The sequence below is a fragment of the Lichenostomus cassidix genome, unplaced genomic scaffold (assembly GCF_008360975.1).
Source record: "Lichenostomus cassidix isolate B80296 unplaced genomic scaffold, HeHo_3.0 unassigened_scaffold_chr26, whole genome shotgun sequence".
In the NCBI taxonomy this organism is placed as follows: Eukaryota; Metazoa; Chordata; class Aves; order Passeriformes; family Meliphagidae; genus Lichenostomus; species Lichenostomus cassidix.
In genome coordinates this window covers 1,458,373-1,481,839 of record NW_028147268.1, presented here as the reverse complement: position 1 = coordinate 1,481,839, position 23,467 = coordinate 1,458,373, and the positions used below count along the sequence as shown (strand labels likewise).

At 47.7% G+C, this 23,467-nt stretch overlaps 1 protein-coding gene across 5 annotated transcripts in view; it reads left to right on the top strand.

Annotated features, from left to right (window-relative positions):
• The first annotated feature begins 2,569 nt into the window (after positions 1-2,569).
• Positions 2,570-23,467, top strand: part of KCND3 (potassium voltage-gated channel subfamily D member 3) — a 97,028-nt gene continuing 76,130 nt past the window's right edge. For 2 of the 5 annotated variants that reach the window (XM_085044288.1, XM_085044283.1), the window contains exons 1-2: positions 2,570-2,853; positions 7,932-9,119. In XM_085044288.1, coding sequence (XP_084900414.1) covers positions 8,011-9,119 — 1,109 coding nt within the window. In that variant the 5' untranslated portion in view covers positions 2,570-2,853; positions 7,932-8,010. Of the gene's footprint in view, positions 2,854-3,054; positions 3,391-3,832; positions 4,172-4,339; positions 4,651-7,931; positions 9,120-23,467 lie in introns of those variants that run through there. The other 3 variants (XM_085044285.1, XM_085044284.1, XM_085044286.1) reach the window with 3 other exon arrangements.

Here is a 23,467-nt window from a genome sequence, read left to right as displayed (position 1 = left end):
TTAAAAACTGAGGAATGCTGAGAAAATTTGGGAATTAATTTTTCACACATCTCCATAAAATATTTCCAACATTGATCTTGCAAGAAAACTAAAGCAGAACCTTATTATGAAAGACCATTTCTTAGGGACACTTTCACGATTCAATAGTCCAGTTTTTCTTATGAAAAAGCCTCCAAAATTTTGATCCAAATCCATTTTTTGGCACTCAAACAAAACTTATATTGGACCTAGTGAAGAGCATTTCCACCCCTAAAGCAGACACTGCATGAGAGACACAAGGAAGAGGACTGAACTGATTTTGCCAGACCTGTGGCATGAAGGCATTAAAACATATTTAATTGTAAGGTTACAAACACTGACCCTTTCACATCATCATATTAATGATCTCCCTTTAATCCATGCAGGTGTTTTCACCAGGCTGGAGCCAAAGCAAGGGAACTGTTGGCACAATCTGCAGGACATAATCAGACTACAAAGCTCTGGTGTTATGGCAAGCTGTAATTTCAGGCAGCCAAGCTGCATTCCTGCAACTATCACTGCAGAACTTCTGCAGCACAGCCTCAAAGGAATGAGACATTTAGATGCAGAATTTATGCAGAATAGCACCCAATGTAGAGAACAAATACAATAAATAAAATGCACTGTAGAGCCATAGGATATAAACACAAAAGAAAATGTAAGGGGAAAAATAAGTGAACTATATTTAATACTGATATTTAACCATGATAGTTCATTCCATAATTTCTCTGCTTACATGGCTTGTTTTAACACCAGCAGGTTCTACTTTTCACTAGTAGAATGAAAAAAGTTGTTAAAAAAGTTTTAATAAAAAATAAAATTGCAGCAGAGGAACCTAAGGAGTTATTCCTAGAAAAGAGAGAGAAGGGGAAAAGCAGAATGAGAGAGAAAAAGGGAAAGAGGGAAAGAAGAGAGAGTTAAAGAGAGAAGAGGGAGGAAGAAACAGAGAAAATATATCAATGGAAAAAAAAGTAAGTCAGAAGAAGGAATATTTTCGCTTCAGACTATCTGCAGCAAGCTTGCTTTTGACTTTCATACTCTATTTAAAAATACAAAATTGGGAGCATTGAAAAAGAGTTCCCAAATTAGCTTTTTAATAGAGATGGGAAGTTAAAAGGGGCCGAGTCATGGGGGAAAAGTGATTCAGAATCACAGTCAGGGCAGCAGCCGCAGAGAGTGAGGCCAGAGCACGCCCCAGAGAGAGGAGTCAGGGAGTTTTATGAAGTGGTGACACTGTAAATCACAGAAAAATCTCTTATACCAGCAAAAGCCAAATGACATTTCTGGTTCTGCTTTCTTCTTGAGCATCTGCAAGAGGGAAAGAGCAAGTGGAGATGTAGGGAGGGTTTAAAAGTGGAAAGCAGTTCTGAAGACATCTAATAAAGATGGATTCAGGCTGCTTTGATATGTTTAAATTCTTACAGCCACTGAAAGTTTCTCATAGAAGTTTGCACACAACTCTACATGTGTCCAGCATACAACTCTTAATATCTGTAATCTAAAGCTTATTGTGTTTGCATGAACTCATTAACTACTCTGCCGACACTGTAATGCAGATTACAAAAGTTATTGGGACAGATTGGGTTTGGGGAGGATTAGCCAGGACCTGACATTCAGAAATTAGTGTTATTTATTTAAAACTGCATTGAATTGTCAGAAATTAGACTCTGAATTGGATTGATCAGGTTGAGGTTCGGTTGGATATTAGGAAAAATTTCTCCACTGAAAGTGTGGTTAAGCATTGGAACAGGCTGCCCCAGGGAAGGAGTCATCATTGCTGGAAGTGTTCACAAAATGAGGAGATGTGGCAGTTATTGAGATGGGTTAGTAGGCATGGTGAGAGGGCTTTTCCAACCTTAATAATTCCACAATCAGGGTTCTGGTTTCAGAGTTTCCAGAACCAGACCACTGAAGTGTTGAAACACTGAGGATTTAGAGGTATTTCCCTTTTTTATTTGGTTGTTTTGGTTTTTTTTTTTTTCTCTAAGAAGGTCTTTGGTCAAGAGCTCTGGGAAGAAAGGCACCTGGAACACAGCCCTGGTCACTGCTGGCTGCACCAAGTCCCTGTTTCCCTTATTTCACGGCACCAGAGGCACAGCAGAGCCCCCAACACACCCCTTGCTCACGGCGATGCAGCTGAAGGAGCATCTCCTGCTCCTGACAATGCAACAACCCCTGCAGCCCTGGAACGCGCTGGACAACACACCTCTCTTCTCCGGCCCGGCGGGAGTGGGACTCTCGTTGTGGGTGCCGTGAACTCCGGACACCCCCAGCCCTGCCCTGCCCTCTGCTCTCTGCCCCGGGGCTGCCGCACGCCGGACCCGCTGCGCATCGCTCCCGCTGCGCATCGCTCCGCTCCATCCCGGGGCTGCCCGTGCCCATCGCTCCCGCTGCCCATCGCTCCCGCTGCCCATCGCTCGCGGTGCCCATCGCTCCCGGTGCGCATCGCTCCCGGTGCCCAGCCCTGCCCGTGCCCAGCGCTGCCCATCGCTCCGCTCCCTCCCAGGCTGCCGCGCCCCGGCGCCGCTCGCTCGGGGTGACACCTGCCGGCGGCTGTGCGGGCGGGCGGCGGGCGGGACTCGGCTCGGCCGTGTGCGGGGAGCCCCCGCCGCCCCCCGCCGCCGCCCCTCCGCCCATCGCCGCTCTCCGCCGCGCGGTGCGGACCGCTGCCATCGCTGCCATCGCTGCCCATCCCTCCCATCGCTGCCATCGCTGCCATCGCTGCCCATCGCTCTCCGCGCCCGCGCACTCCGCCAGCCCCGCGCTCCGCTCCCGGCAGCCGCATGGCCGCGGAGGCACCGCACGGGCGGCCGCGGCCGGGAGAGCCCTGCGGAGGTGAGGGGATCCGCGGGGAGGGTGGGGGGCGGAAAGGGAGCGGCGCCGAGGGATGCGGGGGACACTGGGGGATGCGGGGGACACCGGCGCGGGGGTCACCTGCGGGCGGGGCGGGGGCAGCGGGCCAGGCGGGGGGCACCGGCCGCTCCCACCCCCGCGCCCCTCCCGCCGCTCGCCCTGCCGATCCCGGCGAGTGGCCGCACAGCCGCGCCAGCCCCGCGCTGCCGGGATAAAGTGCGGTACCGAGCCGCGCAAGGCGAGGCGATGGCGAGGCAGCCGAGCTCCGCTCGCTCGTGTGCGGATCGCTCTTACTTTATGGAAGTCATCAACTATCGCTGCGGCGCATCAGTCACCGGGAGCTGCCCGGCACGGCACGGCGAGGCTGGCTCGCTCTGATTTGGGCTCATGGTTATTTGCTTAATGGAGATTCGACAGCAAACAGATAAATGAGCGAGGCTGCCGGGTCTCTGAGCGTGCCGAGTCCAACTTCTGACCGTGGATAAAGAGGGATGCTGAGGTGGTGTGGAGAAAGGACCGGTAAGAGCTGCCAAGGAGCAGGGCAAGCCAGAAGAGCAGGACGAGGGAGAAAGGGGAAGGTGGTGGGAAGGAAGAAGGGAGAAGATAGGGAAAGATCGGTTTAAATCTGAACGAGTTCTTTTTATTCCTGAACGCAGCCTCCTGCCCTGGCTAAGGCGTTGGTTGTGGGTTTGCGATGCCGGAGGAAAAGCTCATTTTCTTGTCCAGAAGGAATCCCTCCTGCCTTGTCCCCGCCTGACCGAGAGCCAGGAGGGACACCCGGGGAGCTCCGGGAGAGACCCATGAAGTTCACCCATACTTTTCCCCCTTCATCTCCCCCTGGGCACATTAGCATGCAGGGTAGGCTGCGGTGTGTATTTAACGGCTCCATGGCAGTGTCTCTGTCAGCTCTCGCCGCCCTGCCCAGCCGCGCTCTGCCTGCCTGGCTCGGGGCGCGGAGCTCTCCGGAGCCGGGCGGTGCCGATCCCGCTGGGCTGGGCAGCGAGGGCAAAGCTCCGAGCGCTGCTGCAAGGGGAGGGGGCAGAGCGAAGCGAGCCTGAGCGAGAGAGGCAGGAGAGCCTCCGTCTCGGCAGCGATGAGGGAGAAGCTGTTTAGTCATCTCTCTATATATACTTTCACAATGATGATCACATTTACTGATTGCCTCTGACTGCATTTAGAGAGGGAGTCAAGAGGCAGGCAGCACAGTTCACCTTTTATCCTGAGGAGTGGCTGCTCCCCCTTCCTGCCCGCTCCCCACATTCAGCCCTACTTTTGGGCGCCGAGAGTCTTTCCTTGCCAGGTAAGGCAGCGCTGCGAGCCAAGATGGGGCTCTCGGGGCTCTCTGGGAGGGAGGGAGGGGAGAAGTTTGCATGCATTTGTCCTAAGCCTGTTGCTTTTGCTCCTAAATCTCCCCAACAGACTGAGGGAGTGAGTGGTTTGCAGAAAGTTTTATTTTCTGGCGTTGCTGCGAAGGGAGAGGAATGTTCGACTGACAGAAGATACCGAGGCTTTGGCTGACATATTTTGCTTTAAAGCAAAGGTCTCTTTGCTGCCTGAGCCTGACCCAACAAGGACAGGAGAGGGAAGAAGGAATGATCTCCAGGCTCTTGACTCGCATTAGCACTGGCTCATCAAGAAACTTGCAGTATGTTTATCTCATTTCAAACCAGCCCTGTCTGCTTCTAGAAAGGGAAACACTGAGGGTTTTGGTTTGTCTCTGCTCTCATGAGATGAAGAAGAGACATTGCTAAGTGTGGCATTGCCGTGGGAGCTGAAGTGGTAAGAATCCATCCTTTATTTCCTGACCCTTTAGGTGAACAGTCCTAGCTGTTCTCTGTCAAGTTTTCCTACAGAGCTTTCCTGACCCAGCCTTGGCTGTCAGGGTTTTGTTCCAAACTGGGATGAAGCCACAGATCCCGGAGTGGCTGCAGTGGTGGTCAGGAGGGACCCAAAGGTCCTGGAAGGGGACAGGAGGCTCATGCTCAGCCTTTCCTCTCAAATTCCCCTGCTTCACTGTTCCCACAGCTATCTAAAATAAACAGACTCTTTTCTCTTCAGATGCTTTTTTAAATCAGGAGGCAAATGATTCTATTTTGTGTACCAGGTCTCCTAAATGTCATCAGCAGGGTGCCGGTCTGCTGTGAACTAGTTCCTTTTAAATTACACGCAGAAATTATGGTAATTAAAATTAGAAATATGGATATAGCTAAATATATGCTTGTTAGAATTAAAGTGTGTCTGTTTTCTATGAGAGCTCCAGAGACTGTCAACACTACATTAGATTTTGAGTCCAGCCAATTGCTTTCCAGCCTAAACAGACTGGTTAGCAGTAACCAAAATTCAAGCAGGCAGAAAAGGAGGATTCTTTCTACATTCTTAGATAAACTGGTTACTTCAGGTTTTTTTGACTCAGCTTACATTGTGCAGTTCAGAATGATAAATCCAGTCCTCTCTCTTTCCTCATTTTCTTTCACTTACTTCAGGGAGTGGTAGAGTTCCAAGGACTCATGGACGAGAAAAAACAAAACCTCTGCAACAGGGAATTTCATTGTTCTTCTCACTGTTGGTCCTTCAGATAATTTATAGCGGAAAAAGACTCCTCTTTTGTGTATTTTGAGGATCAAACTGGTTCAATGTAACTTTGCGCTCTGTTTTCCTAACGAGCTGCATCTCTTGGACCCAGAGAAATGGGAACTAAACTTCCACAGAAGAATTCCCCTTTTTTCCTCTTTTGCTTTAATCTCCTGTCCCTTTCATAGCCAAGATATTTATAGCTTCCCCACATATGCTGCCAGCATGAAAGGACCCATTTTATCTTTTAAAAATTGATTTAAAAATGTGTAAGTCACTTCTGAGATACCAGTGCTTTATTGGAACAATTATATGTGAAGTATTTATAGTGCCTCAGCAGCTAATGTAGGTAACCTGGAATCCACAACCAAAGTTATGAAAGTACAGAAGAGATTTCTAACGTGGTTCCCCTGAGAAATCAGGGGAGATGAGGATCCAATGTGCTGAAACTGGTCAGGTCACCAGTCAGTCCTGCAGAAGGACTCTGGTGATGGTGCTACGTGAAATTAAAACTCAGGGAAGACAGTGTGCCAGCAGAGAAAGCAGGAACAAGATGCCTTTTCTTGGTTTCTTGGTTATTTGCCTGTATATATTCAGTGACTAATGAATGAAATTGTTCTCATTTTGCTGCCTCCTGTTCTTAAGTGTTTCATAAAAGCGAAAAGATCCACCACTGCTGGTAGAAAGCTTCAGTCTGAGCCTGCTGAGCCCCTGGAGATATCCCTTCAGCTGAGGACTGGGGGAGCTTTTCAAAGTCATGCAGAGAAAGTTTCCAGAGCTGAGCTCTGCCTCGCACAGACGACAGAGCTGCTCCCCAGGGCGGCCAGTCTGGCACGATTAACGCAATAAATTCCCTCTTTGGGGGGAGAGAAAAACTGGTGCTTTGTAATATTGAACAATTCTTTAGAGGGAAATGTTGTGAGATGTTTGCTCCAGTGCCATGTAGATAAGCAAAGCGTCTCCTTGGGATAAGCATCACTATGGATTATTATATGTTTTGTAATTACAAAAGCTCTTCCAGCAGCAGTAAGATGCTCACACGAGGAATTTCAATTGTCCTTTAGATGGTAAAATTGCATAGAAAGATGCTCCACATTAAGGTGATGAATGTTAATTTGCCCTGAAGAGGAAGAGCATTTCTGTGAGCACTTCAGTCATTTTCACCACTGATTGATTCCGTCATTTTTTATTCAGTATTTTGATGGCCTGTTGGAATCAATAATGCTGCAGCATTACTGGCTGTAATGGCAGCTTTCATGTAAGTTAAAAACTTCAGAGTAAAACTGCCTACAAAGATACAATTAAGCTTTGAGGGCCTGAGTCAGTGGAATCAATGGAATTTCCATTGATAAACTGACTCTCGATGGGGCTCCTAATGCATCTCATATGATAATGGCACCTTTCTTGAGATAATTTCATGGTAGAATTAGAAAAACATTAGGGAAGTGAAAGTAAATGCAAGTTAAAACAAAAGTTAAAGACTGTAAGAACTCTGACCAAAGATCAAAAAGATAAAACAAATTCATGGCTAAATCAGAACACAAAAACTACTCAAACTTCAAGAGAATGTTGACCTCCAATGGCTGAGGATCTGGACAACTTGGGATATTTTTCATCTAAAAACCCAAGAATGCAGTGAACATATTTTGTTTCAACCTAAGAGTCCTTCAGTTCTTCTGAAGGACTCCTACCCCTGTTGGCCAGGAAATAAGCAAAGTATCTGCTGGAAAAAATTCTCCAGCTGTGGAGTTTTCCTTCATTCCAATGTTCCTGGTACTCAGTAGCTTAATCTATCAGCCTTCACACCTGGGATTGAGGCTTAGTGGTGCTCAGGTATTCTGAACAATGTTTCCCCAAAAATCAGAATTTTCCTCCAGTCCAGTGGAGAGCTGCAATAATTCACAGGAGTAAATCCCACCTCTAAATGGACAGGAGCAGCAGAAAACTGTTGCTGAGGCCAGGTCTTGCATTAAAGATGGAAGGAAACTGGCAAAAACCAGAGAAAATTTTGCTTTTCTTTCAACTGGAGATGTTCTTAGTGGGATTCAGAACATACTGAACTTGTTTAGGACTGGAGATGCAGCTAAGCCCATGTGGGTTTTCATGGCAGACGATTCCACTGATTTCACTGGAGTTCCCAGCTCTTTCTTGACAGCTGTAGTTAAACTGATGAGCACATGAGGCTTACACCTGGGGAATTATGGATTAGTCTTGTTTGTGAGGAAGCAAATATAAATTACTGTGTTTATGCTACTTTTAAAATGCTTTTAATGAGGAATCATTTGCTATTCAAAATTTCGATCTATAATAATGCCATAACCCCGCTGAGCTGATTATCATGTGCCTCGTTCAACATTACTCTTCACCTGGGAGGTGAGGGCGAGGCAGGGGCTGGAAATTCTGTCTGTGCTGATCCTGGACTCTTCACCCCACCAGGGCAGGAGCCCCGCGTGACTGTGTGCTGTGTTCTCTTCTGCTCTGTGTTCTAGATGGAACTGGTCTGACTCCCAGCAGGTCCCAGGAGCATCCCAACCCTCACCATCCCCAGTAACACAGCCTGGGCTCACCATGGCAGCAGGAGTAGCAGCGTGGTTGCCCTTCGCCAGGGCGGCTGCCATAGGATGGATGCCAGTGGCCAACTGCCCCATGCCACTGGCCCCGACGGAGAAAAACAAGAGGCAGGATGAGCTGATCATCCTCAATGTGAGTGGCAGGCGTTTCCAGACCTGGAGGACTACACTGGAGAGGTACCCAGACACTCTCCTGGGCAGCACGGAGAAGGAGTTCTTCTTCAATGAAGACACCAAGGAGTACTTCTTTGACCGGGACCCCGAGGTCTTCAGGTGCATCCTCAATTTTTATAGGACTGGCAAGCTGCACTACCCCAGGTATGAGTGCATCTCTGCCTACGACGAAGAGCTCGCCTTCTACGGGATCCTCCCCGAGATCATCGGGGACTGCTGCTACGAAGAGTACAAGGACAGGAAGCGGGAGAACGCCGAGCGGCTGATGGACGACAACGACTCGGAGAACAACCAGGAGGGCTCCATGCCCTCGCTGAGCTTCCGGCAGACCATGTGGCGAGCCTTCGAGAACCCCCACACCAGCACCTTAGCCTTAGTCTTTTACTACGTCACCGGGTTCTTCATCGCCGTCTCTGTGATCACCAACGTGGTGGAAACCGTGCCGTGTGGCAGCGTGCCAGGCAACAAGGAGCTGCCCTGCGGGGAGCGCTACGCCGTGGCTTTCTTCTGCCTGGACACGGCGTGCGTGATGATCTTCACCGTCGAGTACCTGCTGAGGCTCTTCGCGGCGCCCAGCCGCTACCGCTTCATCCGCAGCGTCATGAGCATCATCGACGTGGTGGCCATCATGCCCTACTACATCGGCCTGGTGATGACCAACAACGAGGATGTCAGCGGAGCCTTCGTCACGCTAAGGGTTTTTAGGGTTTTCAGGATTTTCAAGTTCTCGCGCCATTCCCAAGGCCTGAGAATCTTGGGCTACACTTTGAAGAGCTGTGCCTCCGAGCTTGGCTTTCTCCTCTTTTCCCTCACTATGGCAATCATCATCTTTGCAACTGTGATGTTTTATGCAGAGAAAGGGTCCTCGGCGAGCAAATTCACCAGTATTCCTGCTTCCTTTTGGTACACTATTGTAACCATGACAACACTGGGGTGAGTATTACTTTTCCTTTTCCTGAGCAGCAGGCAAGCATGTACAGGGAGCTTGACTTCAGCTTCCCCTCGGCGTTTTCCTGGGTGCATGTTCAAGAAGGGGCTGGAAGTGTTGAGAGCTTGATTGTTCTTTGCCTTACAACTTCTGCAAATCGTGTGCAGTTGTATAAACCAGAAAAAGCACTTACACCCACTTGACAAATGCTCAGCACCGCGGTAAATGAGTGCAGGAGGAGCAAGGCGGTGGAGTAGCAGGTCCTGATTCATTGCTGCAGGAGGGAAAAGCTGACACGAGTGCGAGGGGCTGGGAGACAGAGCTCTGCTCTCTCTGACATTCACCCCAGCCCTGCATTTCACAGAGCTGCTGATATAAATGTTGTGTCTTGTTGCGATGTCAGCCCTTGTTTCCTCACTTGACTGGCCAGGAACTACAGATTTGCTGAATTCAAGTGGATGTTGTGGGTCAGTGTACTGAAATACTCAATGATGGCCAGGACATGATCTGGTTTTTACTTAATTGAGCAGGATGGGGGCTTCTTGTCTGTGTTTAGCTGTGAGTTTGAAAACCGAGTGTGCTGTGGCGGTTGCAGTAGAATTTCAAACATTCCCATGGACAGGTGCAAAGATAATGAAATCAAAGCAAGGAGAATGTAGCCTGGAGGGCACTTTCCCCCCTTATATTCCATTTCCATCTTGTAGATGTTGCAACTGAGATTATAGATTTGTGCTTCTGCTGCTCTGAACTAAAACCTCTGCAAGGATAATGGCCAAAGCAGAATGGCCAAAGCCTCGCCCTGACCAGGTTATGTAAAGGAAAGTGGGCACTGCAGGCTGCTGTTTCGGGCAAACACAAAGCCAGGATCAAGTGCAATCAGAACAGTGTAGGAAGTTTAGAGTTACACTGCAAAGAGTTTTCCCACTGGAGAGTTCCCACAGGTTAATATTCAGATGTAGACAATCCTCCTCCTTGTAATGCAGTGACCACTTTTTCTCTAAACTGCTTTTGATTTTAAACACTTTCTCTGTGCCTATTATACATGAACAGGCTCACAGTAGTACTTTTAAATTATTAAAATCATAATTCAGCTGTCAGAAAGGCACCGAATCTGGGCATATGACAACTGAAAGTCTGAATTTCTTCATTAAGTGCAAATGTAGAACCTGCTTGTCATAGTCACCTAAAGATCTCTTCTTCTTCTTCTTTTAATATCTAAGCAAAGTTTGCAAGTTTATGGCAAAAGCTGTTCCTTAGCCTGGGAAAATCAGCACTTAGAAATCAAAGCATCCCAGCACTCCCCCATCCTGCAGCTCAACCTTCCACATTCTCACTGGTCCACACTGGTCAGTGGTCAGTTCCCCTCTCCTGTCCCCACCAGTAGGTCCGAGCAGCTTCAGAGGGACACCTGCCTTAGGAGGCTCCTTCACGTGTCCTCTGCACAAGGGGAGATGCATGAAAATCCAATTCTATTTTCAGATTTCTGTTTAATAATGATCACAGCCATCCTTCCATGGCCACAGCCTGCACCGTTCACACTTGTGCTGCTACATCTTTGTGACAGGAGGCTCGGGGTCAAGGACATGTCCTGGCTGGGTTGGGAACAACCCCAGTACATGCAGGATGTGCTGCAAAGCAGCTGAGGCTCTGCTCCTGCCAGGGCAATTATGTGGTTTGGGTTCCTTTCCCTCTCTTCTGACAAACCTGAGCATTCCCAAGGACCTCAGAGAGTTCTCAGTTTGTTGTAAGCACAGAAATCATAGAGGAACAAGTGCTGGAAATGGGTTCACATGGATTTAAGAAATTAGACATTTAAACACTGCTTTTTAAGTGTTCATTGGGAAAGAAACTTTAAAATGCTGTCAAAATCTTGCATTTCAGGCATTGCTGATTTGGCACCTTGAGGTCATTTCCACCTTCCTGACTCCCACGGTGTGGGGTGAGGTTAACCCTCCTGGAGGAGTTCTCCACCCTGGGCTAACCCTCCTGGCCCCTTAATTTCCCCAAATATCCTCCCAGTTTTGGCAAACTGGTGCTTTCAGACAACATTTCGTACACATCTCTCTTCAGAAGTCATTCCAATCTGTTTGGAAGGATCTCATTACTAATGAGAGTCCTGGCAATTCCTCCTGCACAGACTCTGCCAGAAGTGCAGCCAAGGTCTCTGAGGTACTCCCTAATCCATCAGGCTTCCCCTCAGCGCTGGCTGCTTCCCTGCCTGCATTTCAGCAACACTCAGAGCTTTTATCGAGATCTAAAATATTTCCTGCCTTTTGCCCTTAATAATTCAGCCAGCATTTAAAACAAGAAACCATAAAGCACACTAGTTTTTAACTCAAAACCGTGTGTATATAGATATATATATATTTTGCTTTCACCACCAATACATTTAAACCTCGATAAGTGAACATGTGCCTGATGCTGGAATCCCAACACTGCTTTCACAGAGTGCTTTAGAGGAGTCATCTGGAACATGCAGGATGACTCTTTCCATGGCACTAAGATTAGCTCCATTTGTATAAAACAGAAGTTTACTAAAACAAACTAAGTCAACAGTAGGACACCACTAACCCTCCCACTGTACTGAGCATCAGCTGCTCTCCCAGATTCCTACATATCTCTGGGATACAAATGCATTTCTGGACTGACCCATAAATAAAAACTATAAAAATGCATTTCTTCTTGAAGGTGAAGCAGAGCACCAATAAATAAGCACTGATTTTGGTGTGGTTATCATGCAAATCAGTTTAGAGACATTCAGGACAACTTGCAGGCTCCTTAGGTAGTTAACAACCCAGGAAACAGGTATAACAGCTTTTCTGGAGTGGGAAACAAAGCAAAGGAATTAAATTATACTGACCCTGCATCTCCAATCCCTCTGCTGTGCTCATCAGCCTTGCTTTAACAGAGGCTGTTTTTAATTTAACATGATTTAAATTTTGCTCAGGAGGTTTTATAATGAAAGCATTATTCTTGGGTGCATCTTAAATCAATCTGAATTACTGAAACAACTATTCAAAATTAATTCAAAATCAGCTATCCAATTCATGCAGAAACATTTTTCTCAAGAGACCAACAGCTCCCCATCTCCTCTCTCAAAAGCCCCAATGCAATGAGCTCTGCCTTTGCCAGACTTTTCCTGTGTCCTGCAGGAGCTGGGGACCCTCAGGACCCCCAGCTCAGGAGCAGTGCCATTCCCACCCCAGCATTCCCGTCCCTCTCCTGGCTTTTAGCTGACTTGCTGTGCAACCACTGGGTTTACATCTATATAGAAATGGGTTAATTAGAGTGGATTTGGTTCCCTTGTTAGCAGTGCATTGGTTTTCATGGAATCACAGAACGGTTTGGGTTGGAAGCGACCTTAAAGCTCACCGTATTCCAACCCACTGCCACTGCAGGACAGCCTCCAGCAGCCCAGGTGGCTCCAAGCCCCACCCAATATTCAGTTTTATTCACTTTTAGGGAGTGATATGGATGGGGAAGCCTCAGGTTCTGCTGCTGCCCCTCCTGTGCAGCACAAACACGACACCACTCTCACCCCACTAAACCCCAGGCCACTTGCGCCCAGAGAAAGTGTTCTTCTAAGCTTTTTATAGCTGTTTTCATTTCATCTGACAGCAGCACTATGTTTCAGACTCCTGGGCAATGTCTATGACCTGCAGCAGAGGCATCAAATTGTAGCTGTGAAAACCTGAGTGCCACATCCTCCTGCACCACCACGGGCATGGAGAGGCTGCTGAGCTGGGCATCCCAGCCTGGCTGCCACTGTGCCCAGGACAGGGCAAGCAGGGCCTCCCCACCTCACAGGGAAGGATTCCTTCCCAAAATCCCATCTAATCCTTTCCCTTTGTCCTGTCAGTCCATGGCCACGGAAAAAGTCCTGCTCCAGCTCTCCTGGGGCTCCCTTAGGTACTGCAAGGTGCTAAAGGAGGGAACATTCCTGGAGGGAATTGCCAAGAAAGCAGCAGTAGCACAGCCCAAGGAGCAGAGGCTGCTGACTCTGGTTTGTCCTTAGAGTGTTGTTCTCTGGCCTGAGCCAGGCTGAGCTCCCCCAGCTCTGTGCCCTCGGGGTGCTCTGAGCAGAATCTCTGTCTCCTTACAATGAGCAGGAACACAATGGCTCTGAGAGCTCTCTCTCCCTTTCAGCTTTGGCTGCGCTGGTCAATGGGTTTGAAAGACACAGCTCAGTGCACTTGGACAACACAGTCCCATCTGTACAATTCATTTAAGGAACCAGGTTAGCACTGGAAAGTCAATAAAACAGCCCTGCTGGCCTGGTTATGTCAACAGCCTGATCTGGAGCAAGAGCTGAAATTTCTTAGAGGGTTTATTAGCTGAGTGTGTGCAGAGCAGGGATTTGGGGGTAAGGGTCTGTTTTGGTTTGTCTTGGCTCTGCCAAATGTGGATCAGAGAGAACATGAGCAAACAAGTGCCTGAGAAACTGCCCTGAAAGAAAACTCAGTCTTTGTTTTGCTCATTCCTTGGGTTTTCCTCTTTTCCTGGTGCTCAGCCACGGCCAAGAGAGGGGCAGGGTGTGAGCAGTGCAGCAGCACGGAAGAGCTGAGCTGCCAAACTCTGCCCAGAGCCCTCATCGCTGCCAGGGACCGTGAGAGCACAGCAAAACCACTCAGGCTGATAGTAACCTTCATTCACCCTCCTTCTGCACTCTGAGAGGAGTTTGCAAAGGAAGGGAAATAATAAATCATCTCTGGAGAGCTGCCATTCCGGGAGCCTCTGGAAAGATTGTTGTTTGGGAATCACGTTGTGCTTGTCAGGACTTTGGGAGCTGCCATTAGACTGAATCAGGAAGAACTTCTTGAGTAGAAACACCACTTTGCATATTTAGCATCAGCGATGGGAAGATGGATGAGATGTGGGATGTCTCCTTTGTAAAGGAATTTCATCGCTCTCACCATTTCCCACACAGTCAACCATTCTTACATCCATGGGCCAAAGAACTGCTTGAATTTAGTACACAGAAAGTCCAATCAAACCATGAATTGATGGAGCTACACAATGAGGCCATTTCCTTGAGCTTTCATTCTCTTTACCCCAGATTCATCTTATACGAAATGTGTATCAATTTTCTTCTCCTAATGGATTTACAGATATTGTGTGGGAAATGTCTTTGTATCACAAACTACAGATGGAACCTTTTCCCTTCACTATCTTGATATAAATCTCAGGCAAGCATCTCATTTTTGAGCTATTTGTATTCACCAGAACCCCAGATGTATTAAAATACCTTTATTCATTCTCAGAGCAAGTGGAATTCACTGTATTATTTTTTTTTCCTCTCTTAAAAAAAAATTATCCATCCTCACGCTTTCTGTGGCTTTGGATATTTGTAACGATTGCACGTATGTGCAAACACACCATTTTTAATGTGCAAGACAAAATAACTTGCCTTTAGGGTAACTCATTGTGTGAGAAGTGAATTATTTTGAATAAGGCTAAGCAATGGTGCTGACTAAAATTGTAACGTGACTGCTAAATTTACCAGTGGAAGCCTTGGCAGAGATGCATCTATAGCAACTGATTTACAGATTTTTTTCTGATCTCCTCTTTCTTTCCCCCCCTTTTCTTTCTAACCTGCCTCACAGTAAGTGCCTGAGAAATACAGATTAAAGATAACATTGCATTTTCATTGGAGATGAAGGGAAATGATTGGCGTGCTGACTGGATCTGGGCTATTTTTAGTCTCATAAAACGATAATTTCATAACAGAGCTGACCCAGTAAAAGTAATCAGTTTACAGACATCAGCTGGAAATAAGGGACAGAGTAGCCACTGTCAGCCAGAGAGAAGGGAGAGGGAGGAGAAGTTAAAGGCTCTGCAGCAAATTACCACAAACTAATTACAGCCCATGGGTGTGTGCAGGGAGAGGAGCACAGAGTGAGTGCCCTGAGTCTCTGCAGCCTCTGGCAGGAGCTTCATCCTGCCAACAGCATCCACCCACAACACCAACAACACCACCCACAACACCAACACATCTTCATCCTCACAGGGACATCCTGGCACCACATCCACACCCAGCCCCGTGGGCAGTGCCTGGCACAGAGCAGCTGTGGCTGCCCCTGGATCCCTGGAAGTGTCCAAGGCCAGGTGGGACAGGGCTTGGAGCAGCCTGGGACTAAACCAAGATGATCTTTAAAGTCTTTTCCACCCCAGACCAGTCTGTGGTTCTGGTCTGGGGATAGCTGTGATCAAACCCTGTCTGTTTCCAGGCTGTGCCTCAGGCACTGTAATGGAATCACCTCATAAAGGAAAACACAAACAAACAACCAAAAAAGTGTAAGATAAACAGAGAAACTCCTCCTCAGCACAATCCAGCATCTCTCCCTGCCAGCCACCCCATGCCAGCTCGGTGCCACAGTGCTCAGTGAACACTCACCCTCTGACCCCCAGGAATGGTTTGGTTGCAGGGGAAGCAATGAACTCTTTGCACTGAACACAGCTCGTGCCTTCCTGCCTTTGTCCCCAGAGCCTGCAGAGCTGCCCCAGCTCCTGGCCAGAGGACACAGCAGGTTTATTTGTCTTTAATGCAGCACCAGTTCTGAGTGGCAATACCCGAACTGAGCAGCTGCTCCTGGCACTGCCATGGACAATGTGCAGCCACGGGAGCATGGGCAGCCCAGGCAGCTCTCAGGGCAGCCCAAGAAGCTCTCAGGGCTCAGAGAAAGCTGCTGCCAGTGAATCCCACCTGAGCATCGCAGCTCAGGAGAAGCTGAGGAAGAAAAGAGCTGCAATTTGGTCATTTACCCACTGCCTCCCACTCTCGCTGCTTCACCACCGGCACAGAAACTCTTTTCTGTCAAATCCCACCACATCCATCAGAATTTGTTACTATTTTCCTTCAGTGAAGGCAGATTAATGAATGTTTTTCCTGCAGACCAGAAGACAAGCAGCGTTCAGCTAAGCTCTGCCTTCTCCTGGACAGACAATGCCTGCAGAAACAGATTGTGTCTATTTAACTATTTACCATTGCCACATTAGAACACACTCAAGGGCTGTAATTCACCTCTTAAAGTTACAAGTAAGTGTGGAAGAGTTATTTTAAAATCAATATCTAGCAGAATGCCATTGTTCCAACATTAAAACCTGCTGGGAAATTACTAGGAGGCATGTGGCAAGTCAAATCACTGCCTGCCAGAGGAGGAAACAATTCATTACTCCTTTTAGAGGTACAAGTCTTTACTGGCTTTTCATTCTTCTTTGCAACCTCAGAAGTGATGCTGGAGCATCTGGCTCTTTCTTTCCCTCATTCTTCCCTGGTTTCACTCTTTTGTTCTGCCTTTTCACTGTGGACTTCTCCTTACTTTGCGCACAGAGCCGTGCAGGGTTTGTTTTGGGGCTGTGCAGGGTTTGTTCTGGGGCTGTGAGCTGCCAGGGCTTTGTCCTGCTGTCCCTCCTGATGCACAGCGGCAGCTCTGAGGATGAATCGCCCCTCACCTCTAAAAGCCTCGGCGAGGAGCAGCACAACCCCGAGCTGGGCAGCCACTCAAAGCCATTTCCCTTCCCGCTCCGTTCCGGGGAGCACTGGAGCAGCATCGCCTGGGGAAGCTGCTGCTTTCATCTCGGGCTGCCATCTGCAGCAAAATTAAAACACAGATCAGCTTTAGCTTCTTGCCTCCAGGACTTTGCAAAATTTGGCTGATGTAGATGCCCAGAAAGCCCTTGAGAAGGACTGTTTGTCTCTACAGAGGAGTCCCGTGGAATGAGGCTCTGGGTCCCTGGAAGCTGAGCTGCAGCAGGGCTGCTGAGGTCTCGCTGGGTCTGTGCTGTGGAACCTCCTCAGAGAAAGGTCAGATAATTCAAGTAGTAAGTCTGAAGCACACGGAGGGAGGCAGCTGAGTGTGCACCACGCTGGGGTTTGCTGAACACTCCTAGGGCAGCAGCAATGACATCCTGGCACCCCAAAGCTCCCCAGCCCTCCCAGCCTCGTCCAATCTGCTGGGCTCACTGTGAACCACTGCTGGTAACCAAATCACACCTCCCCAGCACTGGGAAGAGCCCTGAGCTTTGTATTCCAGGGAATTGTTTTTCCCGTGCCCCTTGCTGTATTCTCTCTGTCCCTGTGCCTCCCCTTTGCCATCGAAAAGTCACCAACTGCTGCTGTTTTTCTCATCCTGCCTGTAGATTCAGGGTTTCACATCAGATGTGAAAACAGCAGATGATAAAATCTTGAGTCACTTTCAGCCTTTAATATGCAAATGTGCAGCCTTGATAACAAGATTTCACCCCACCACCAGGCAGCCTTTTTTTTTCTTTTTCTTATGCTAAGGAAAACACTTCTTACTATTATTTAATTTTGCTTGTTTTCTCATGTAGTTAGAATCATGGAATCCCAGAATGGTTTGGATTGGGAAAAGCTCATCCAGTGGACACTTTCCACTATCCCAGGTCACTCAGAGTTCCATCCAAGCTGACCTTGGCACTTCCAGGGATGGAGCCACAATCCCCAATTCCATGTCTGTGTGCTCCCTGTGCACTTTTGGGCTGTAATTTGGAGACAACATGTGCACATTTTTCTCTGTATTTGTACAATCTGGAGCACAAGGGAGCCATCCTCCTCAAATATTAATTACAGTCACTATGGTAAGAACAAAAATAGCACTTTATTTTTCAATGGAAAAGGACTGTGCAAGCCAGCTCTCCTCACCACATGGGCATAAATAAGCTGTCTTCAAAGGAAAAGCTCAAGTGAGGGAAAGCTGCTCTGAGCTGCTTTCTCCTGAGTCCATCTACTTCGGGGTCTCAGTTTGGCTCAGGAATGCCCTGTGGAAGCAAACCCAGGCACTGAGGTGTGTCCTGGAATCCTCCCCTGGTCCTGTGCTCATCCTCCTGCTGAACTGCACCACCCCACAGCGCAGGGAGCAACTTATCCTTTCCCTGCCATTGATCTCAAAACTCATTCTCAATTATAATCCTGTTTCAGTGGGGCTTTTTTGATGTTTACATCATTTCTCGGGCTTTGTCATCAATATTAATGTGAGAAAAGCTCCACTTGCTTCTTTCTGCCTCTCGTGAGGGAAGATGGGAAGAAGCTCTGACACCTCCCTTACTCCACTCCATCAGAGCCTTTTTCTAGTAATCAGTGTCTGAAATGAGTAGAAACAGCACCTAAATTTACCACTTTGAGCACGAATCAATGAAGCATTATTGCCAAGACACATTCTTCACTGTCACACATCTCAGTTGTGCTGCTGGTTAGGGAAGATTTCAAACCTCGTCTCCCACCCAGCTTTGCACCTGAGATACCCTTTTTATCCACCTCGCTCTCTTATCTCTGCATAATTACCCAAAATATGAAATTCCCAGCTTCTGCCATGCCTGCTTGTGCTTTAAACCTCCCCCAAGACCACAGGATTGTGTGCAGATGGGCAATCACGGGCAGCTCGCAGGAGGCAATCACAACTTTTACTTGGTGCCTCTTTCGTTTTCCTGCCTACTTACATCTGCCCAACCGTCTGTTCATCAATCCTGGGAGCATCCATCACGGAGTGGATGAGTCCTACTGAGTCAGACACTCTGCTTCAGTTCATGAAATGAGCTGGCAAGATATTCTAGCCTTGGCATACTCGATGCAGAAGATTTCAGCCCTCTTAGACATTTTTCTGCTAAAGAGGAATAGCAGGCCAGATTAAATAATAGAAACAGTCATTCAGCAAAGCAGCTGTTGAATGAAAACATGGGAAATGGATGAAATTAGGTAAAAGTCATCCCTCTAGCTAAGGGTCAGGAGGAGCAGTAAGCTGGGCTGAAGGGATCCAAGATTTTGGGCTGCAGAGGGCTGAGCAGGATGAATTCCACCACTAATGAGCTTAGCGAATAAGCTCATTACCTAATGAGCTCTATTGAACAAGCTTGAATTCCTGCCTGGGGAAAGCCCTCGCCATAGATCAAACATAGGTAAACAGCTCCATCAGTTTACACACACGGAGGCATCCAAAGCTCAGCAACAAAGCCACAGCCATTGGCAGATCCTTTCCCCAAGGTGTGGATGTCAGGAAGGATCAGGAAAGCAGCGAAGAGCAGAAGCTCTTTTCCAGCTCTGTCCCTTCTGCACAAACTGCAATACAAACGAGGATGCACCGACCTGACTCACCAACACTCACATGTCCTGCTAGCTTCCCTTCAACATCTCCATCAGAAAATTCCACCCTCCTCCCACCACACTGCAGAGCTGGACTGGGAAACCTCCAGAGGACCAAAACTGTATCCAAAAAATGCTCCTGAAATGGTTCATCTCTGTGAATCTCCATCTAAAACCCCAGGCTTGCCTTGGTGCCTGGGGAGACCTGTCAGAGCAGATGCCAATTCAGAGGGTTTGGAAAAGGCCCAAAGGAAATCTCAAATCCACACTGCCTTGTGGACAATTTATTACCCAGGAAGGCAGGAACCTTGCAGTAAGGAACGGCCCATCATCCCCACAGGCTGCTCAGTGCAGTTTTCAACTGGGAAGTGAAAGGGAAAATGAGATTTCAGGAGAGGAGAAGAGATCTACCGATGAAATCTTAATTTTGACTTCACATAGCAACATTTGCATTTATTTTTACCATTTCTTCTTAGATTTTCAGCACATACTGAAATATTGTCTAAAGTATTCATTTCCTATAGTTGTGCCACTCCAAAACACTGGCACTGTCCATCATTTGTCTGCTACCATCTGAATAAAAAGGAAGGAAAACTCATGAACTTTACAGTATAGTATGACGGCTAGTTTGGTGGGAGATAAAGATTTGAGTAGAAAACGGGTATTCAGCCTTTAAAATAGATATATCTTTAAAGCTCTGCACGCATGCCCCGAAGTGCACAGCCCAGGGTAAACAAACACAGGCAGCTCGTGGTACGTGTCAGGATATATTCACATGATTGCAGCAGGAAAGTCTGGCACCAAATGTACTGTGAACTGAAAATGAATTCCAGCAGCTTTTATGATTCATTTTTTGTCAGAAGCAAAGGCTGTGGCTGGAGCTGCTCGTTTGCCATGTCCAGGGGGCTCCTGCAGCACAGACCCTGAGCTCAGGGAAGGCTGAGTGTCCTTCCAGGGGGTTCTGGCAGCTTGGACATCCCTTGGAATGCCATTTCCACTGGTGCTGCTCCCACTGTGCTCCCAAGGCGCAGGGGAGTCACTGCATGACAGCCATGAGTCACAGCAGGGAAAAACAAGTGCTGCTGGCAGGCAAACTGTGCGCTGGAATGGGCCAGTGGGGTGGGTTTGGGAGACACTTTCTGCACTGTTTTTGTGGGAATTCCACCATGGCAGGAGGTGTCACCTGGGGTCAGATCCTCTCAGAGCTCCATCTCACCAGCCCTGCCTGCCCTGCTGCCCTGGGAGCCCCGCAGAGGTGTTGATCCCCAGCTCCTCTATCAGCTGCTCTACATTGAGGCACTTCAGAAAACTGTTGGGTAGAATTTCTGTGCCATTAATAACTGCTTCCCTGGCAATATCAAAACAGAGTGGGCAGCCAGCACATCCACCACCTATAGCACTTGACTGTACAATAAATTAAATCCGCCCGTTAAATCACCACAAACCGAGAAAGGGCATTTATCTGAACATCCCTGCATGTCAAGTGCTTTGTTTGCAAGGTGAAATACTCAGGATGAAAACAACTGGTGACTTAAAGCAAGTCAGGCATTCTCAGAATCACAGAATATCCTGAGCTGGAAGGGATAGGTGAACAGAGAATGGGCACTTAAAAACAGGGATTAACAGCAACTATTAATATGCAACCTTGAAGTCCCATGAATAGAGTGAGTTTATCATCCACAACCCTGCAGAGATTCACTTGGGAGTAAATCAGACTGAGAGGACATGAAAAGGCTTCTTGAGGATGATGTCCCCTTGAGGAACATCAAGCCCAACTCGTGGGCAGGAGGGCTGGAATGAGAGGAGATTTAAGATCCCTTCCAACCCAAACCATCCCATGATTCTGTGAATTCCCACCTCTCTGGACTTCATCAGGCAAACAACCACAGTCAGCTGTCCCTCTCATCCACACTTGGGCTGCTCCAGTGCCAATTCTGCTGCCAGCCAGGCACTGACCACAGCACAGAGCCCAGAGTGACCCCGAGGGAGGAGGGCACCTGCCATGGTCACCCATGGGTCAGCAACCAACCCCAGTGCCTTCCTCCCAAATGTGTGCAATCTAAATAAAACAGCAGAGAACTCCATCTCCTCTCACAGATAAAAGGAGAGAATGGTGGAAAAAATCACACAGCATTTTAGATGGCAGAATGAAAGACGTTCCACAGGTCTGAGTTTTCCTGCTTTGTAGGGAAAGACTGAACATGATTTAGCAAAATGCAAACAGGAGTGGTTTCTCTCCCAGACGCTGATTTATTATTTAATACTAAAATACTATAAATAACCAATCTGCAGAATCACCCAGCCAGGGAAGGGAGGGATGCATGGGAAGAGCCCCACACATCCCTGCAGGCTGTGCCAGGAGGTTGTCAGGCAGCACAGCCGGGTTTGTTCCACACCTGCCATGTGCTCCCAGCTATTTCTGTCACTCTGCTGCCCTTCCCTCACATCCAACTTGCCCTATGAATTATTAGTTTTAACAGATTCTAGTTACACTGTTAGCCAGAAGGGAAGTTCAGCTGTGTGCCAGGCTGTGTTTTCAGTTCAAGTCAGACTCTGCCCTGGCCCAGGCAGTTGGGCATTGCTCAGTGTTTCACCCAGAAACTTATTCGAGTGGAATGGATGTACTTTGTGACAAGTGCTGCCCCACAGTATAGAAACTGCTAAATAACAGCAAAATCAGCTCGTTTAAGTTACAATATAATGTAAGATTTGGGTTTTTACTATATAATCCATTTTAAAGTACTCTTAGACATGCTGCTCTATGGTAAAATTGAATTTTTAGCAAAAATATAGCCCAAATGCTCAGCATAACAAATTGTAATCACAGCAGTCGGTTTGCCATCTAAGATGCAATGCATCCTCCAGATATTTTTTCCCACTTATCTTATAAATGCAATTTTCTGTCCTACTCTGTTGAAGACCAGGTTAAATCAATGAAATAAAAATAGCGTTGTAATATATCCTGTGGCAAAAGAGTAACATTGCCTTTAGTCAGGAGCTGTAAAAGTGATAAAGCCAAACCAGATTTCATGGAACCCTGCAGGGCTTTCAGTGTCTTTATCTCTGCTTGTCTGGACCCAGGGATGAACCCCTCTGACACCACACCCTGAGTTTCAGCTGCTCCAGATCTCTTGTCCACAGAGAAAAACCCCTTCATCAAGAGCAGCCACATCTGCAGGTACAGAACAGTGACTTCAAGGCTTTTAATTGCATTTGCATCCATTTCAGAAGAGTTTCTTAAATAACTTGACCTTTCACAGAACAGAGCATCTGCCTTCCCTCAGCTGCCAGCCAGTGCTCCCACTCAGGGCTTGGTGTTCCCAGAGCCAGGTGAACAGAGAATGGGCACTTCAAAATAGGGACAGTAGCAACTATTAATATGCAATCCTGAAGTCCCATGAACAGAGTGAGTGTATCATCCATAACCCTACAGAGATTCACTTGGGAGTAAATCAGATTGAGAGGATATGAAAAAGCTTCTTGAGGATTATGTGTAAGATGTGAAAAGCAATCACACAGCCAGATATGGTAAAACATAACCATAAAGTAAAGCACTGAAAGCATGAATGATTTGGCATTGAAGCACAGGGATTTTTAAATGCTACCATTCTGATATGGTAGAAAATTATATCCCTCCTGCAAACAATGCCCTAGCACTGAGTGGAAGGGGAAAAAACTGAGGAAAGTCACAGCAGAGGGACAGGTCTCTCTCCTCTGCCCAGCCCATCTTTTCCAAGCTCTTCTCCTTTCTTGGTATTCAAACCAGTACCTGATTCAAGAGGAGCTCATGTGCTGCTAGAAGAGGGGAAACAACAGGACCTATGTGTGTTTTATCCCTCATTCATTCCTGAAAACATCACAAGTGTGGACTTTACAACACAATACACAATCACCATCACTTCTTAGTGCATAGACAAAGTTTCTCCTGATGCGCTGATAGACTCAGAGTTGGTCTGAGACTGGTCAGCCCTCAAGAGGAGTTCAGCCCCTCTTGTGCTGGGCAAGTCCTGTCTGGGCTGATGGGAATGGACAGTCGGAATGCTGCTCTGAGGAGAGAACACATCAAACCCTGCAAGGAGCACTAGGAAATGAAGCCTAAATTTCCAGAGATTTGGCTGATGAAGAGGTTGAATTGAGCTGTCAGTGAAAGGCCTTTTCCCTCTCCCCACGTGCCCCCTGTGGTCACAGATCACTCACAGCAGCGTGGCAGGAGGGCTCTCTGAACCGAACAGATATTGGCTTTTTGCCCACCGTGAG